Raw genomic sequence first — 19,903 nt, 5'->3', positions numbered from 1 at the left:
CTTAGCACTTTATGTGTCTATACTGAAGAAGGACACTCTCCTATCTTTTTATATTATGTACTCTTGTTTTAATGTATTAAGGCTAACAAACAGTAGTACATAAACTGAGTTGGAAATCAGGAGAACTTAATAACTATAGTACTTATTTCCATGGTGTATACTTTCAGATATTGGTACCTACTGTAACTGGCTATTGAGTATTGATGTGGTCATTGATTTACAAACAACAGAGCATTACACCAAGTGTATTCTTGTCATCGCTAGGTAGACAGCACAGCTGGTTTAATTTTCCACTATCACTCTCTGTGGGATATACCAACAGATATCAACATCTAAGGTATTTTGTGATGAAATACTCTAATAGAACAGTCAGTTGTTCTAATAGATAAGTTAGTGCAGAAAATTGCCCTCAGTCACAGAAAACTAAACTATCAGTGGCAACATGCCCCCAGGCCCCTTAGAGACATTGTAGTTTGCATGCTGAGTGTGCTTTGCACACTGCTGTACCTTATTGTTGATTTAGCACTTTGATTCAATTAACCCCTTTATCTACTGATTGAAGGTGATATTAAATGCCATGAAGAATGTCATAGCTGTTCACATTATAATTGTCACTATTGTAACCATAAAGATGTGTGGTTAGCTGAAGTGTGTATTTGGTGAAATATATTTCTAAGGAATGTACATTGTCTTCACTTATCCAAGGGCTTGAAAATTCTGGCTACATAATAGGTCAACATTTCTAAGCTTCATAAAAGCATAGAAACATCACCCTCTGTTTATTATAAAGTATAGCTAGAGAGTTATTTTTATGGTGTGGACTGATGGACCAGACCAATAGTGACATACTTGCTGTCTTGAATGTACCCATTATTAATGCATCATCCATGAACTGGACTGGACATCACACTGCAGGTACCGTATAGTGAAGAATTTTATGGTCATAATTCACTAGTAGCATTCATGTAACTGAGAACAAAAGAAGATGCTCCTGTTAATCCAGTACAGGCCAAAGAGTTTTTATGTGTAGTGAGCATGGTTATGAGCTGAAGCACTATTGTGAGGACTGCGATAAAGTGGTGTGTATCTACTGTATAATAAATGAACACAATGGCCACATCATGCATGAAATGCTGAAGAAGTGGCATAGAAACTGTAAACTAAACAACACCATTGCAAGTGATGAAGATAATGTAACTAGAACAGTGAAGCTATGGTGCCACCACAGCCTCACTGTTATAATTTCCTAGCTGTATATAGGTGGATCTAGGAGCCACTGTTAAGGGGGCAAGAAGTTTCGCTGTTTATTCCACTAAGAGGAGAATAATGTAACTATAAGTTATAATATTTATTTGCACAACTTTGGTTGGTATAGCTGGATGAATGAAGGGCATATACATTCCAAAACTCTAGTTGGATATCTTTTAAAGAAAAAAAAAAACATGACATTTCCTAGGTTTCTGAATTTGGGACCATTTTTGATAGCTATTTAACAAAATGTAGGATTTGCAAGACATCTATATAAAAATCATGTTTATTGTTAGCTTTATCTGAGATGAAACCTGCATGTGTGATGGTAAAAATGTTCTTATAATTTTCAATTAATGACATTAAAATTGTGACCATTCTATTAAAGTAGTGACTAGTATCTTGATCTTTGCACAACAATTTAAACTTACTTGTCTCAATTTCTTCAGTGTACAGTTTATCACTATAAGGTACATTTATAACTGTTGTCTTCTATTTGCCCATTAGCTTTCTGTACTTCAATACAGTGTGAATGATACCCAGGTTGTAATTGGATGCAGTGTTGAATGCAATGGCTGTTTTGAGTGTTTGACTGTTTTATTAGAGTATATCAATCTGTACTCTAGTTTTAGGATGGGGAGGGCCTGTACATCCTCTGGATTCACCCCACAACATATGATTACTACCATCATACTGACAAATATTTGGATGTGTCATAACTGAATGAACTCAATTATTATATTGAGCACTTTATTATAACACTATGTATTGTGAATACAGAGCCTGTATCCAAATGCATCCTGGCAAACGATCAACTCAGTTAATTATTTATTAATCATAGCTGTGGCAACAAATAGTGAATCCTTCATTATGCTTATTGTGTTAGACAAATATTGTTTAATAGTTTCTTCCTTTGCTAAAAAGTAGTGTATAAATAATCTTGTAAAAATTAAGTGTATACATGGTGAGATTGTATAAATAATCAATAATGAGAGTACTTGAGTATTTAAAATGTAATGTGCCATATGTTATGCAATAATTTATCACATTAATTAATTGCTTTGCAGTAAGCTAATTACAATGTCTGATATTGGTGGATATGAGTACACATTTGTTGACACATCTACAGATTGTCTTGTCTGCAAAAGATGCGATTGTCCAAGTCGAGACCCTTACATGACTGCATGCTGTGGACACACCTTCTGCAAATCATGTCTTTATAATGTAAATAAGTATACTAGCATTACAAGTGCCCGTCCAATGTATCGAGATGAAACGTTTCCTATTTTTCCCAACAAGCAAGCTGATAGGGAAGTAAAGGGTCTTCGTGTGATATGCACTAACCAAGGGAGGGGATGTGAGTGGCAAGGTGAATTAAATTACATCAGTGATCATCTTCAGAACAGTTGTAACTTTGAGGATGTCAGTTGTTTCAATGAGTGTGGCGCAGTTGTACAAAGACAATATGGTTAACACATGTCGAAAGCGAATGCCCTTGTCGTCAACAAGACTGCCAATATTTCCAAATCACAGGAGAGCACTGGTTCATTGAAGGAGACCATAGAGAGAACTGTACCAAGCTTCCTCTACCCTGTCCCAACAAGTGTGTAATAGATAATGTTCCTCGTGAAGACATGGAAGCACACAGGAAGGAGTGTCCCCTTGAACTTATTCAGGGTGAGTACCACAATACGGGGTGTGAGGAGAGGATGATGCGTAAGAACAAGAGGAAACATGAGGAAGAACATTTACTAATGACAAAGGCTAAATTAAGCAAGACAGAAAACACACTAGCCTCTACTGAAAGCAGGCTTGATTGTTTAGAAGAAATGGTGCACTACTTGATTGGTGAGAATGCAACTTCTAGGGACAAGATGATTATATCAGCACGCTCTTCTGTTCACATCACTTCATTGTCAATGATTTGTCCTATTATTGTAAGAATGTCCAAGTACGCAGAATATAAAGAAGAAGTACTGATGTACTATCTACACTAGATGACCAGGGTTGAGGCTTAGGGCCACTATGTATAACGTACATGCACAATTTTGCCTAACTTTTGCTTCTTCATACCGTTACTTTAACAGGATGTCATTTATCCTTAATGATTCACAGCAAGCTGGATTGAATTTAATTACTTATATTTATATGAAGCCTTTTTGGTGTTGTTGATTGATAATTTGATATGGACTTTTATGGTCCATCACATACATATTAGTGGTATATTCTTACACAGTATAGCAGAGACAATTTTGCATTTCAGCAATTATATATCCATATACCCTCCAGGGGCGAATCCAGGAGCTGGAAAGGGGAGGGGCACAAACATGATATTAAGTTGTAGGTGGTTGGGGAGAGCAGATTCTCTTGTTACTTGCTGTATGTTTTAAGCAGCAATGATCACTCCTTAGTAAGTTGATTTTTGACATTATGACTTTTACAGATGATTGTGAAGTCCTAAAAGCTGTTTAAAAACCTATGAAAGTCTTTAAACCAGCAACACGTTTCTATTGTACATAAATGACATAGGCCAAAATATCACATCAAAGATTCAGGTATTTGCCGATGATTGTGTTTATATAAAGTTATTAAATCCCACAAGACAAACAAGCTGTACAAGAAGATCTCGCTAAAGTATCCAACTGGGCAAACACTTGGCAGATGAAATTCAATGTCAATAAACGTGTAGTCCTTCGCTGTTCCAGATTATTATCACATTCACAACCAGCATATTTACTTGAAAACCAACCATTACAAAACGATCTTTTTCTAGCAGTAATGCTTGACAGTAAAATTTGTTTCTCTCCCCACTTTACATCTACCAAAGCCACCAAAACTTTAACTTTATCCGAAGAAATGCTCTCAATCTACCAAAGCTAAAGCATACAGTTCTATGGTTTGTCCTATTCTAGAATACTGTTCCACAGTGTGGGATCCACATCTACTTAAAGATATCGAAAAGGTACAGAGAAGAGCTGCAAGATGGACAACGTCAAATTATAACTGGTCAAGCCCTGTCACTTCTACATGCTGGAACTATTACAATGGCCCACTTTAATCACCTGTAGACAAATTTCAAGACTACACATGTTCTACAAATCTATTTACCATCTAGAATTGATTTTTTAAACACCTGGATTTTGTGGTTGTTACAAAGTCATAAACTGCTGGTTTCTGTGTAAACAACAGACCACAAGGAGACCTAAATTGTCCACCAGCAGTACCCACTTTTCACTGTCACAGGCATTCTGTTTAGTGTAAATTTCAGAATGCATACAGAGCAAGTTAAGGTCTGCTACATACAAGTGTTGTTTTATATACTGCTAATCCAGTGATAGCTTGGTACAGTATGTTTACCTGTTCTACCAATATTGTCCAATATCATGAGAGTATTGATTTGTTTATCAAATAATCTTTAATTCTTTATTGTTTTGAACAATAAGTTCTGTTAGATCTTTTAGCAAAAGGTAAGGACCTTTAAAATTATATTTAGGGCAGTGATCTTCAACCACGGCCTGCATGATGTTTGACATTCCTACATATAACTCATCATCCATCCTAACCTTGATCATCGACAGCTACCTGTACAAGGAATGATAAGGAAACATGGTAAATACGCATATAAACTTAAAACAGCTATTGCAGTAATTGCAGCAATTCATGGAAATTTTTATCTGCCACAGATTAGTCACACACTTTTTGTGCATGCATGTGTGTGTCTGTGTATGAGAACAGTACTTGTAGGTTGCATTAGATCTGCCAAATCTTTGTTTGAACACATGTATATACTAATATACCACTACATCATATATGCACTACATCACAGTTACTGTTACCATTAGTCCATTACCACAGGTAATACTCTGTATAAAGCTCATTGGATCACTGAGTAATTGGAAGAGTGCATGATGATGTTGTCCATTAAACTTCCACTCCGGCTTGTCTGAGATAGAAAATGAAAACAATATGGCGCAGCATTGATGGGAGCAAATTTGATTGCATGATTAACAATCATCTAAACCAAAAAATATTACTTAGTGTTTACAAATAACTGAAACTAAAACATGTATACAATTAATTAAAACTAAAAGTACTTAGCTATCACCTACAATTATAGAACTTATTGCTTGTTTAAGACTAATACTATTATTTACTAGCTAATATTTTAAACCTGCCACTACTATAGCAATTCTACATTGTACACGTTGCTACTTACTTCTTCTATACAGGACCTTTCTTTCACTGAAGTCCTTGTAAGTTCATGAAGTTGTAATGCACTTGTCAATTTCATGCCCCCCTGGGCATCCCCACCCCCCAGGTGGGGATTTGACATTGCTTATTGCCCCCACCCCTGGGGCAATTGACAGTTGTCCAATTCACTGACCGATTTTCGGTAGTTGCATTTCTAAGCAATAAAATCACACATGCTATAATTTTACCGTGTAGCTACAGAGGGAAGGTTTATAGTCGCATGCATGAAATATGCGCTTAGTAGTCCTTGAGGTGTTGTCAAATCCCCTACTTTGGGGCTGGGGTGGGGACATAGTGGGGATTTGACAGCCGATTTTGCCCCAGTAGTGGGGAATTTGACACCACGATTTGTCAAATCCCCTGTGGCATGAGATTGACAAGTGCATAACACAACCATGCCGTCACGCCTCGTGCTACGTGGTCAATTTACTAGGCTAACTAATATCCGGAATTTCGATTATGTGCCAGACAGCCGTTTAAGATTTACCAGGGCAATGACTTCCTTAAATCGAGATGGAGATTAATACTAAAGGTATGACAGCACCAGTAAAGTGTAATTCCAAAAGTATAGTACGGTGCTATTCGAGGGTGTGGTTTCCCTTCGAATAGTACCACACTGCGCAAGGGGGTGGCACTCCAATATATCCTGTACTCTGATCTTCGTCCTCGGTCAAAACGAAAGTCAAGCAAGAAATTTGCAGTAGGTCGAAAGACAAGTTTGTTTTGTAAAGTGCGTACCACAATTGATACTTTTAGGATTAGAACATAACCGTAATTTTACGAAAATTTACAAAAAATTCGGTCAAGAGTCAAGTACGGATTTTAGCAAAAGTCAAGGGTCAAAGTTTATTTTTCGAGTTTGACCACTTTGACTAGGACGAAGATTGGAGTACAGGTGTCACGGTGATATGTGTTTCCCCGAGTTTTGCGTTCCCCGCACACACATCACTCGGGATCCGTGTTTCCCTGCACACATATCACTAACTGGCTAGCGATCTACAAGTCACAGTGATATATGTTTCCCCGGGTATTATGTTCCCCAGGTAAGGTGTTCCCCGCACACATAGCTATCCCTAGGGATGCGTGTTTCCCTGTGTTCACTTTCTGCTTTTGCTGCTTCTACTATAGCTATAGAGAGATTTCATCGCGTGAGCAAAATTACGTAATTTATTGAAGCCGCCATATTGGAGCACCAAAATCCTCAAGCACGAGTTACTGATAAACCCTGACTGATAACAATGGTTCAGTGTGTGGTATGCGGATGTACTAACCGTACTGATCCTCGTCCGGGCAGTAACCAAGATGAAAACATTTCCTTTCACAGAATACCGGCAGTGCATGACAGAAAAGGAAAGAAAGACTTCGAGTTGAGGAAACTACGACGAGACGGGTTTCTTGCCGCTATTCACAGAGCAGACCTCGACATGGATGACCTACAAAAGTACAGAATTTGTTCGAAGCATTTTGTATTTGGTCAACCTGCAGACTTGTACAAGCAAACCAGACCAAACTGGCTACCAACTTTACATCTTAGGCATAAACGCAGTAACACTGAAAGTGTTTCGACAGCAGCAGTGGAAAGGTATGAACGGGCTCGAGAAAGGGACCAAAGGCGTCTTGTAAACCAGGAAATGGAAAAAGTGCTACCTACCATAATGGCTAATGAAATTGATGTGATCATTATTGAAGAGGTGAAACTGATTGTGACAGAGCAGATTGAAATTGCATACCAATATTTTAAGGCAAAGGAGGATAATGATTGTGAATGTTCCAGCAAAGTTGCTTTGTTAGAGAAGGAGCTTGCAGATAGTAAAGAAGCCATCAAATCTTTGACTGAACAGTTACAACAAATGAATGAGAAGCATTCACGAGGTCCCTTTACAGAAGAAAGCCTGCTTGATGCAAGTGATGATGCCATAAGCTCATACTCTGCCTTACCAAATTTTAAAGTCTTGAAGGCTATTTTTGATCACGTACACAAAACCTTACCAAGTGATGGCATCACCAAGTTGTCTCCTTTTCAGGAATTCATGTTTGTGATACTTAAGCTTCGGATCAATCCTCCTCTGGAATTTATGGCTTATCAGTTTAGAATTTCTACAGCTACTGCCTCAAGGATTTTTATGAAATGGCTGAAACAAATGGACTTGCGATTGCAAGACCTGATAATCAGGCCAGACCGAGATGCCCTTCAAAAGACAATGCCTATGTGTTTTCAAGCATCATTTGGAAAGAAGGTAGCTGTGATAATTGATTGCTTTGAAATATTCATAGACCGGCCATCGAATTTGTCAGCATGTGCTAGCACGTGGTCTAATTACAAGCACCACAACACTGCCAAAGTGCTGCTAGGAATTGCACCTCAGGGAATTGTTTCATTCGTTTCAGAATGTTGGGGAGGTCGAGTAAGTGATAAGCATCTCACTGAACAGTGTGGGATTTTAAAGAAATTATTACCAGGTGATGTTGTTTTGGCAGATAGAGGGTTTGACATTGCGGAGTCAGTAGCTATGATGCAGGCACAGCTCCACATTCCTGCCTTCACAAAGGGTAAACAACAGTTGTCAGCAATGGAAGTAGAAAGTACGAGGAAGATTGCAAACGTAAGAATTCATGTGGAACGTGTTATTGGTTGTGTTCGTCAGAAGTATTCCATATTACGAGGCATTATTCCAATTGATTTGTATAGGTAATCACATACATTTGAGTGCAATTAGGGAATAATTGTACGAGTAACAGTCAAAATTGCACGAGGCGAAGCCGAGTGCAATTTTGGCTGTTACGAGTACAATTATTCCATAATTGCACGAAAATGCGTGTGATTGCCTACTAATCACATAGTGACCACCCTTCATGGTTTGTAGTACACATCTATCCAGTTCTGTGTGGCCATTAACTTCTACCAGGTGATTGCATCATCCTTCTTTGTATTACATCATTTGTTGTTGCACTTAAAAGGCTTCACGTGTCAGCAATTCTGATTGGCTACTCAAAATGTCTACATATGTTGCACTTAAAAGGCTTCTATTGTCAGCTTATTTGATTGGCTATTCATTATATCACTTTCTTGTTGCACTTAAAAGGCTTCTGTTATTCTGCTATTTTATTGGCTACTTTACAGTGCAATTACAGAAACAAGGCCGTGCGATTTGGGATTAATTGCACTCCTACTATTGGGACTAATGTATGGCAAATTAAACCACTATGTGATTATGTAACAAAAAGACTGGGTGAAGAAATCCCTGCCATTGATCGTATTGTACGAGTATGTTGTGCCTTAAATAATGTATGTGCATCTGTTGTACCATTTGAATAATCATGTTTTGAATTAATACACAATAATACAATTACTGTTATGGTTTTAATGTTAATAGAATTAATCACTGTAAGTTGTATCTTTCTTGACTTTCCTTTTCCTTTGGTTTTACTGATCTTTTGGCAATCACTACAGTACCATTTTCCTTTTGGTATAGACTTGTCACTCATTTTCAAGCATTTGAGATGGAACCACTTGATTGCACATTCATTATTATCGCAGCAAATCATTGTCCCCTCATCTGGACCATTGCAAATGCAAAAGTGTTCATCTTCATTTGAATGGTCATGGGAAGCACTTAGTTCTGTGGTCTCAACTGCAGCTTGAAAACTGGTGGATTGTTTTTCCAAATCATCAGATGATGTTACAGTTTCCCATGTATACCAATGGCCTATAACTTCTGGCAACAAGCATGTAACAAAGAAACGTTCAGATCTCACCACACAGTCATCCCAAAAAGAGTTGTTTCTTGTTATACGCTCAACATACAGACTAGGTTCCATGTCGAAAGAGCCAAATGTGAGCAAACAAAAGTCACAGTACTGTACATCACAAACAAAAATCTGCGTTTGCACTTGGTAATAGTAAGCATGTCTCTGATCCAATTGGAATGAATCACCTTGTTGAACCAGGCAAAACTGTCCATCACTAGCCACTGCCTCTTCAATGCTATCCTCTTGGTGACTGTAAGGACACTTCACCTCAAGTACACGCTTATCACAACAGTCGCACTCTACTATGCCGTCAGGGGAAGCTCCAATGTATGGCCACCTTGGATTAATAACTAACCCATTTTCTAATACCTGCAGGTTCTGATGATCCTTGCTGACAGCCTTTATATATTCTTCACGTGCAAGCTTCTCATGCTTCCGTCCCCAATCTGTTTGCTTGCTTGTGAAAACAAACAACTCAGGGTAACAAATTCTTTTAATAAGGCTCTTTGATGGCTTTGTACTATCCGTGTGGCAGACTGCTTTCATATTAGAAGCAGTAACTCTTCCAGCTCGATACTTAAACCACAACTTGGAATTTGCTTGTTGCCTCGTCTGCAACTCAACCTGTTCAGCCATTTCATGTGTTACAGTTAGTGTAACATCTTTGCACACATCAAGCAAACACTGGTATCCAAGAGAAACATATTCCAGCTTGTAAAGTGAAGCAATTGGTTGGGGGAATGTTGACAAAGTTGTCTTCGGCACATACACATCAGAATACTCTGGGACAACTGATAGCACAGCAACCTTTGGACCAGTAATGCTCAAGGCACTGAAAAGCTGTGTCAATTCATCACTGGTTGATCTCATGCCTTCTCTAGACTTATGTACTTCTTTAGTACCTTCACATCCATCAACTAACTCATCTAATTTTCGCTTTTTACCTCGAGCAGAAGTAAAATTGATGTCCTTGATTGGTAAGTACCGTGCAGATTTCAGCAGACGGCAACACCCAAGCACACTGGCCATCCATACAGCTTCTCACTCCTTCAAGTCTACTTAGCGTTTCTATATAGAATAGCACAGCAGCAACATGAGTGCAAACTTCACCAAGGCCTGCCATACAGTTACAATGGGCACAGCATACTTCACCATTTTCCTCTATAATCATCCAACACTTTAAAGGAGTGTCATTCAATCGTTGGGAATGGAACACCTGTAATAAAAGCATAGTAAGCATTGTGTTTACTTTAAATCTTTAAAATCTTCTTACCCTTCCAGTTGTAATGAATTTTCCAGCAACCCTACGGGTGACAACTTCTTTAACCCATCCACACACAAATTGATTGTATGCCTCTACTCCCTTTCTTGCTACGAATTGTTCTTTACTTAAAAAACTAGTTCTAACAACCAAATACGACAGTAAGTCACAAGCATCTACAGGAGGGCAGTCGTCACATCGCTCAAGATCTCCTAGAGCACTGGTACAAAAGGGATCGATTCCACCGATTTTTCCTATCTTATTCAAGTAACGAGACCTTGCTTCATCTGGTAAACTACCTGCATAGGATGAAAGAGTAATATCTCCAACTTCAGACATCATAAATTCACTGTTCCACAAGCGTTTAGAATCCAGTTGTAAAGTGGTGCTCCAATATGGCGGATTTATTAAATTACGTAATTTTGCTCACGCGATGAAAACACTCCATATACTGCTACTATATATATAGCCACTGTTGCTTCTTTTCCTGCTGATACTGCTTGTCTACTAGCTGCGCCAGTTACTACATGCAGGATCTGAGCTCTTTTTGCTGCTTTATACTTACTGCTTGTTGCTGTTACTGCTATAGCTACTGCAGCAGTACTGCTCCTACTACTATACTTGTTGCTACCACTATAGCTATACTATTTGCTACTATATACTACCAGCTATATATTTGCTGCTACTATACTTGCTGCTATACTATAGCTAATACTTGCTAGTACATACAGCTATACTATACTTGCTACTACTACTTTAATAGAAACTACTTATACTATATAGCTATACTACTTGCTGCTATATACTACTAGCTACCTCCAGCATGCTTTTTTTTGCTATTTCTGCTGCTCTGCAGCTAAACTGAACCCTCTAGTGCTAACTAACTTTTGAGCCAAAGAACATGTTTAACTGAGAACATGCAGATACATAAAGCTATCTGCTGTGTTACAGTCATGTAAGATTCATAATTTATTTCATTAGCTAGCTGTAGTATAAGTGAAGACAAAGAATGGAAGTAGAGAACTACAATAATAAAAATTAGGTTAGCTAGTATATAGTATTATGCTGTAAAGTGTCTAATGTTTTCCGCATATAGTTTGATGGAATTTTATAAACAGCATAGAATTTGGCTTCAGCCGTTTCCAAATAGCATGTGTACCCATGCCTTACATCTGTCACATTTCACCTGTGAAGAGAAATCAAGAACAACATAACTACTGCTAAATCCATCCAACACTCACATTATGCTTACATACCCAATCACAGTAGTATGGATAACTTAAACTTTCATCTCCTGCATGCTCTGCACATATCGAGTTATCTTATCCAGATATGTTGCGATGGATTCGTACCTGTACTGTAAAGTGACTTTGGAATTTCATAACTGACTCTCAAACAGTTTGAGTAACTAAGTCTCTTAAGTACCTGAAAGTCTCACTATCACTATATCAGTTTAAAGTAAAATATCTCAAGTTGTTCAAAATCTCTCAAGGAAACTCAATTTAACACTCTAGCAGTTGCCTGTCTTGTGAAACTCTCTCAAATATATAGGCATAATATAGTTGAACTATTACTCAAGTATGAACTTATATAGCATACATGCATATAAGTATTAACTCAATGTACAAAACTGATGCACACAAGAGATATATAATTGAGAGATCCTGCTTTTGACTTACCTGATCCACAAACACATTGAGTTTCAAGCATGGGTGGTAGCTACAGAATTTGCATGTTTACTGTCTGGGTGGATGGAAAAAAACTGTTTTTCAGAAGCTAGGACTCTGAACATTTTCTACATGTCATAAGCAGTGGCGTAGCTACCGCTGAGGCAACTGAGGGTTAGAAAGTAAAAGAATACTCAACAATTCAGGCTGAGCAAGCCTAAGTTTTGGTACACCAAACTTTCTACTCGAACATTACTAGACAGCACTACTGTACCACACATAATAGAATCTATGGCTGTAGTACTAAGTAGGGCTGGAATCCATGGTGACACAGTCTGGCATTGGCTGCTAGTGGCATAGCCAGGAAAAAATATATACCGAGGCAAAGTTTATACACTGTCGACCAAATTAAGAGGGTCTGCTTCTGACTCAACTGATTCACAAATACTTTCCAGTAGCTATGGGCAGTACAGCATTTGCAGGTTGACTATCTGGAAACTGTTTCAGAAGACTCTGAGTATTTTGTACATGTCATAAGTAATGCTCCAGCATAGTTAATGCTATACAGTATACCATGCTTCAATTATTAGACTAGTTTAATTGCATGCAACATAACTTACTCTGGAGATATTTTGAGTGGTCAGGCCATCCATGGACTGCAACGGAGGTCATAGTCATGCACACTACTTTTGTTGATCTGATGTGACGTTTAAGTCAGAGATAATTATCTCTTTCATGTGATGCTCAACTGCATGTGCTAAGCATGTCAAGCTAGGGAGTCTCTCAAGAAAAATTTTGAAAATATATGCTTTGAAATGGCATGTTGAGGCTATTTTATTATTGTAACTACTAATGCATGATATGCATGATCAATTAGCTCAATGTAATTCCATCAGTGCAGTTGACTCATTGGAACTTATGCAAAGACAATTAACATAAATGTATATGATCAAGCAGTGTAATGAGAATTGAGAACAGTGGCTATAATCTGTATTGAATGCTCTATTAGAGTATATTACGATAACTGCTCTATTAGAGTATCTCGATCTTTTACAAATTCAAGCCACACAAAATAGAATCTATGGCTGTAGTACTAAGCAGGGCTGGAGCCTATAGTGACATGGTGCTGGACCACTTTTCAGCTACTGGGGTACAGTAATGCTGTCTAGTAACGTTTGAGTAGAAAATCCGGGGTGTTAAAACTGAGGCCTGCTCAGCCTGTTGTTGAGCATTTTTACCGAGGCAGCTGCCTCGGTTGCCTCAATGGTAGCTACGCCACTGGTTAGTACTGTGCCGGATGCGTGAACAGCAGCAGTAGCAAGCCCCGCGGCTACAGTGGCAGCAGTATAGCTAGTCGTATAGTATAATCAGCAGCAGACAGGCATATAAACCAGGGGCGGATCCAGACTATTAAAAAGGGGGGTTCCATTTTGGAATTGCAACTTCAGCCTAAAGCTGTAAGTTGAAGACTAAAAAAAAAAAAAAATGGTCATCACCTGCTGATAACAGCTGCCCCTCACCATAGATACCCTCACCAACTATATTTTCTTATTTATATCTAGATACATAACTTGCTACACTGCTCCTCAAAAGACTACTGTGACTGCTCTATTAGAATATATCGATTTGACTGTTCTATTAGAGTATCTCAAGTAAGAGAGGCTCTTTCAAAAGGGGGGTTCCATGGAACCCTTAGAACCCCCCCTGGATCCGCCCCTGTAAACGCGGGTGTTTGGCTTGGTAGCTATAAAAAACGGCAGGGAAACATATATCACTAGCGCCTTTGTTATTATTATTATTATTATTGTTACTGAGCAGACAGCACAGCTGATATGCTCAGGAAAAGAAAAGCAATCATAAAATGAATTTAGCTACGTAGTTACAAAGATTACAGTTATTGAGTTCCATACAATGTTTGCAGTTCCGCTGAAAAAGAGTCAATATTGTTGCTCTCAATGATGGAAGATGGTAAGTTGTTCCAATCCTTAATTGATCTGGTTTGTCTGGGAAACACGCATCCCTAGTGATGTGTGTGCGAGGAAACACGGATCCCTAGTGATATGTGTGTGGGGAAACACGATACTCGGGGAAACACATACCACTGTGACACAGGGTATATTGGAGTGCCACCCCCTCGCTGCGGTACTATTCGAGGGTGCGGCACAAATCAAGTAAATACGGTATGCGGGAATTTTTGAGCTTATAAGCCTAAAGGTGTTAAAAAATATGCTGGACTGTCAAAATCTGAACTAATTAATTATGTTTTAAGATTGGCTGTGACGTTTAAGAGATTTTAAGAATCAGATTGTTTGTGATTGGATGCATATAGCATTTTGGACAGTTGAAAACAAGCTTAACCTAAGCACAATGTAGTAGCTGTACTCACAAGTTTATGGGGAAAGCTAGACCATACACTGATCCAAACTGTCCGGTCTCTACTGTGGCTATCCCTTTGGGTGAGGCACTGTATGATTACTGAATCTTGTATGTTAAATCAGTTCTTAGCACAATAAATAGAGTGAATGTGATCGGCTAAGCCAGTGGGCTGGACCCTAAGCATAGTATTATTATGTAAAATACAGTATATGTCTATTATTAAAATTATTTATTAACTCTTGGTTATAGTAAATCAGTTGATATAACCACTCATGCCTGTTGTCAAGAGTTCGTGTATGTATGTATTAGTTAAAGCACTGCCGCGAGTGCCATACGGGAAATATAGTACAAAAAGAGTGGGTGCGAGACAAATATAGCACGAGGCGAAGCCGAGTGTTTTATTTCGAGTGCTTTGTACTGGCCAGCAGTGCTTTAGTGATTACTCACTCAAAGTAGTCTATCAGCCTACAAAATAGACTTGGCAGTTCTATAACTACCTGATATAGAACTGTGGTCTATTAAAGTGTTCTATAACTACCCAATATAGAACACTTGTGCTTGTATGGCAAATATAGAACACTTTTTTGCTTTGATGCTCCCACACAAAGTTCTTTATATATATATATATATACTGAGGGGAGTATCCTACTCATATACCCCTGTAGATGTGTGTATCATGAAGTTATGACAATGCTTCCAAGTTCTCCCATTTCTCTTTGTATAATTGATGATGTCATTAATTAAACATAATATTGATTGAATATGTGCCTAACAATGTGTATACACGTAGACTAAAATTCATGAGTTTAGCCAACTACGTACACATTTCTTGCCAGGCTGTTTGCGAATACGACGTTCCTGAGCATCACAAGTGTGGCACAGTGTTAATGATTCTTTCACTTTAATAGCAGCTCATATGTCACAAACCACTACACCTTGTTGTTACATCATAACTTCACGGTACGCCCCTCTACAGAAGTATGAGAATAGGACACTCCTCTGTGTATATATTGTGAACTCTTGCTGTTATTCATATTATCTATACACTGTAGTTTAAGTAACTTGAGTGCTGTTTTATTGGCACTCAAAATCTTCACTTTGGATGAGAACATGTGAATTGCACCCATGAAGGTGACATGAAATTTAACAGGCACTTGGCATAGTGGAAATTGTGCATGTGGTTTTATAGTCAAACAACCCGATTGTTAACCAGTTAACAGTGAGGTTAGAGGCTGTGGTGCCACTTGTGCTCTAAGACAGAACCACCCTCTTTACCAAAAGTAATGAACTTTAAACTGATGACAGCTGCAAGAAAAACTAATCCATAGTTGATTATAATTATTAAAAATGTGTGCTTGTAATGGAAGTACAGAGGGGGTGAGTATGAATGATTATGATGTAGATACTATGGCAAAAATTATGTCATAATAAATTATGTCATGTCATGATATACCGTGACAACGAAATTTTGTAAAACGTGTGTATTTCAGCTTTTATATAATAGCACATACATGCACCATAATTTCATAAATCATGCTAAAATGAAATGCCATTATCTTCCCAGTTTTTTGATTTTATAACATGCTAGCTAGTAGCCAAATTTGTATGAAATTTCTATTTCATAACAAAAAATTATAGGTAATACGATATCATATCAAAAGCTTACATTTGCAGCACCATGACATACTTAGCTCCCTACCATAATATGGAATGCACTTGAGCGCTGCAATGAGTACTATTTTGAGCATTTGACTGTTTTATTAGAGTATATCAATCTTGTACTTCAGTTTGAGGATGGTAAGTACATTCCCTCCTTAGCTCTACCACTGAATTGTATGGTGGAATACGTAAAATTAAAATCATTATTAAGCATGTTAAGTATCATCAATGGCTAATGTATAGGGTGAAGAGTTGGGAGAGAGTGCACTTACTTTTTGTGCACCCCCTGGATCCTCTCCTGTGCTGTATGACATGCTATCAAATATTTAAATGCATGCGTGTCACACTCTGGCAACAAGTACTGATTCCTACATTATGCTTATTATGTTAAGCAAATATTGTTTAAAATTATTTCTTAAAAGATGGCGTATAAGCAAATCTTTTAATTTAAGTGTATACTTGGTGAGATCATCACTTAACTAAATAATATGTAAATGTGCATATATTACATAATTCTTTTGTCACATTAATTGATTGTTTTGTAGATAGCTAATTACAATGTCTGATATTGGTGGATACGAGTACACATTTGTCGACACACCTACAGATCGTCTTGTCTGCATAATATGTAATTATCCAAGCCGAGACCCTTACATGACTGCATGTTGTGGACACACCTTCTGCAAATCATGTCTTGACAATGTGAAAAGATATACTAGCATTACAAGTGCCTGTCCAATGTGTCGAGATGAAACGTTTCCTATTTTTCCCAACAAGCAAGCTGATAGGGAAGTAAAGGGTCTTCGTGTGATATGCACTAACCAAGGGAGGGGATGTGAGTGGCAAGGTGAATTAAATTACATCAGTGATCATCTTCAGAACAGTTGTAACTTTGAGGATGTCAGTTGTTTCAATGAGTGTGGAATAGTTGTGCAAAGACAACATGTATTCATGCATGTTGAAAGCGAATGCCCATGTCGTCAACAAGACTGCCAATATTGCCAAATCACAGGAGAGCACTGGTTCATTGAAGGAGACCATAGGAAGAACTGTACCAAGCTTCCCCTACCGTGTCCCAACAAGTGTGAAATGGATAGTGTCCCTCGTGAAGACATGGAAGCACACAGGAAGGAGTGTCCCCTTGAAGTTATCCAGTGTGAGTACCACAATATGGGGTGTGAGGAGAGGATGATGCGTAAGAACAAGAGGAAACATGAGGAAGAGCATATGGAAGAACATTTACTAATGACAAAGGCTAAATTAAGCAAGACAGAAAACACACTAGCCTCTACTGAAAGCAGGCTTGATTGTTTAGAAGAAATGGTGCACTACTTGATTGGTGAGAATGCAACATCTAAGGACAAGATGATTATATCAGCATGCTCTTCTGTTCACATCACTTCATTGTCAATGACTTGTCCTGTTATTGTAAGAATGTCTAAGTACACAGAATATAAAGAAGAAGGAGATAACTGGTACAGTGACTCATTCTACAGTCACACTAGAGGATACAAGATGTGTTTGGTAGTTGATGCTGAAGGCCATGATAATGCCAAATACACTCACATGTCAGTGTTCCTGTTTCTCGAGAAGGGTCAATATGATGATGAGCTGTCCTGGCCAATGAGGGGAAAATTTGAAGTTAAATTACTGAATCAGATCAGTGACACTGAACATCACACATGTTCAGTTACTTATCGTGATCATATGTCTTGTAAAATAGCTGACACTCCTGACAGGGTTCCTGATGAAAGTAGATTAGGCAATGGGCGAAGTAGGTTTATTTCCAATAAGAAGCTCTGCAAGATCACTCCCACACGTCAGTTTATTAAAGATAATTGTGTGTACTTTCAGATTAGCATGTTGTAATTATTTTGTCTGCTAACATTAAATTGCAATTGTTACAAATTGCTTGCAAAGTATAGCGTACTTTAATTTATATTTTTTTCTGAAGTTCGTGCTGTACCTGTTCTAGATGGCATGCATGGACTGTAAACATACACACATAGTGGATGCACAGATTAACCTGTTTTAGTGGCCATCATTATAGGAGGGCCACATTCCTAAACCACATTATGTAAAGTACATAGAAGTGGAACTTTTTGATGCGGTATACGTGGGCTCAACAGTCACAATAACTTTATTTACAAAAAATTTAATACAAAAAAAATTGGAATTTTCAACTAGAGTAGGGACCATAGCACATTGATAAAAAGTACTGAAACAAGCTGGAGTAGCTAGTGCACGATGTTAAATCACAGTGAAACAATAAGAAGTCAATTGTGCTGTCATTTTATATGTGAAATACACACAGCCTAGAAAACACATACTTCAATAGTCAATATTTAATCTCGTAATTTTTTTATACTGGCTGTGCTGGATGCATACCACATAGCTTACAATTCTTAAACAGTTAACAGCTAAAGTGTGATTTGTTCCACTAGACAGCTATAATTTAGTTGATTATTTTTGTTCACTGCATGGGATGACACCGATTCATGCAATGGCAGTACAGATTTCCTCTCTTGTAGTGCTCTCATGTAAGATTAAGAAATAAACAAAATTACATTGTGGGCTAGCAGATCAGACCCATGCAATATAAGAACTGTAAGAATTCACAACACATACTGTACCTTAAAGTACTATATACTGTATATGTATAGTTTTATTATATTACTTTGCTAAAATTTGTGGCTAATGAAGTAACATTGAAAAAAATCTTATGCTTGAAGAGTTACCAGTAACTCAGAGATTCTACACTAAAGCTCTACTCCAATGATTATGGTGGGATACAAGTCTTATGTCTGTCGATGTCATCTGATTATCTTGTTTGCAACTTGTGGTGTTGCAACAAAGATATCAAGACATTTCTGGGAAGTATCAGAAACAGCTTGTAAGAGAATAAAATTTAATAGCTGACCAGGATGAAAACCTGCCAGAAGCCTATTCCAAGTCCTACAGGAGCTTTCCAGTTCAGCAGAGTCACCGAAGGACAGAGTGTCTGGCTGTCTGCAAGTGACCTTCACAATGAAACTTAGTGCAACATACGTAGTATCAACCCAGCATTCCATTTCACTACTAGACATCAGTAGGAATACTGTTTAACAAGCTGGTGTAGTAATGTGGCTCTTAGGCATTTTCCTACATTGCAAGCTGCTTTAAGGATGGATTCTCCGCATAGATGCTCTATGAGAGTATTTCAATTTTTAGCATCTTTTGGTAGTACATAGTTTTACTGCTAAAATATAATTTGTTAATTCCCTAGAAGAGATTACTGAACTCTTCTCTTGCTTTTAGATGCAATTACACCTGTACTAGCCTTCTAGTTTCTAGTCAGCACATAGTAAAATTTTGGAGAGGGAGTGCTTCGGCACCCCATGCACCCCCCTAAATCTGCCCTTGAGTTGTTGGCAGAGCAAGAATGGTACTGCAGAATACACCTAGGATTCATTTTTAAAAAACTTGCAGCTAACTTACATGTTGATGGTAAACCTTCCTGTCAATCACTAGTCTAGGTCTCCTCCAAGATGTATATGCAAGTGTGCAACTAGAATGAGTTAGCTCACTGAACGACATGCTGCCAGGCATCATGGCAACATAATATGACAGCAATAAGTATGGGAGATGGGTACCCAACTTTAGGGCACAGCGTTTCTCCAAACTAACTTTACTGAGTACAATACTAGCATCA

General features: G+C 38.1%; 2 protein-coding genes across 3 annotated transcripts; both read left to right on the top strand.

Annotated features, from left to right (window-relative positions):
* Positions 1 to 2,328: 2,328 nt before the first annotated feature.
* On the top strand, positions 2,329 to 3,245 carry LOC136253658 (TNF receptor-associated factor 4-like). The gene is made up of 2 exons (XM_066046318.1): positions 2,329 to 2,716; positions 2,782 to 3,245. Exons 1-2 carry the CDS (start codon positions 2,329 to 2,331, stop codon positions 3,243 to 3,245), a joined length of 852 nt encoding a protein of 283 aa, XP_065902390.1.
* Positions 3,246 to 5,915: 2,670 nt separating this feature from the next.
* LOC136254225 (TNF receptor-associated factor 4-like) lies at positions 5,916 to 18,136 on the top strand. Of its 2 annotated transcripts, XM_066046889.1 has the most exons (3): positions 5,944 to 6,031; positions 6,628 to 8,175; positions 8,706 to 8,910. In XM_066046889.1, the coding sequence occupies exons 2-3, from the start codon at positions 6,738 to 6,740 to the stop codon at positions 8,813 to 8,815; spliced, it is 1,548 nt and encodes a 515-aa protein (XP_065902961.1). In that variant the 5' UTR covers positions 5,944 to 6,031; positions 6,628 to 6,737; the 3' UTR covers positions 8,816 to 8,910. The 2 variants fall into 2 exon arrangements, with proteins under 2 accessions (XP_065902959.1, XP_065902961.1); XM_066046887.1 differs by lacking the exons at positions 6,628 to 8,175; positions 8,706 to 8,910 and adding an exon at positions 16,758 to 18,136 and having other exon boundaries at positions 5,916 to 6,031.
* Positions 18,137 to 19,903: the final 1,767 nt, after the last annotated feature.

The sequence above is a fragment of the Dysidea avara genome, chromosome 4 (genome assembly GCF_963678975.1).
Source record: "Dysidea avara chromosome 4, odDysAvar1.4, whole genome shotgun sequence".
NCBI classification, from domain to species: Eukaryota; Metazoa; Porifera; class Demospongiae; order Dictyoceratida; family Dysideidae; genus Dysidea; species Dysidea avara.
Note: the sequence above shows the minus strand (reverse complement) of the source record. Positions and strands in the feature narration are given on the sequence as shown.

Excerpts from the sequence above, each read along its gene's own strand:
- LOC136253658 (XM_066046318.1), top strand. The coding sequence starts at position 2,329 with ATGTCTGATATTGGTGGATATGAGTACACATTTGTTGACACATCTACA. Across the intron at positions 2,717-2,781 it reads AGTTGTACAAAGACAATATG|GAGAGCACTGGTTCATTGAA; the intron begins GTTAACACATGT and ends TCCAAATCACAG.
- LOC136254225 (XM_066046889.1), top strand. The coding sequence starts at position 6,738 with ATGGTTCAGTGTGTGGTATGCGGATGTACTAACCGTACTGATCCTCGT. Across the intron at positions 8,176-8,705 it reads ATTACGAGGCATTATTCCAA|GTGATTATGTAACAAAAAGA; the intron begins TTGATTTGTATA and ends TTAAACCACTAT.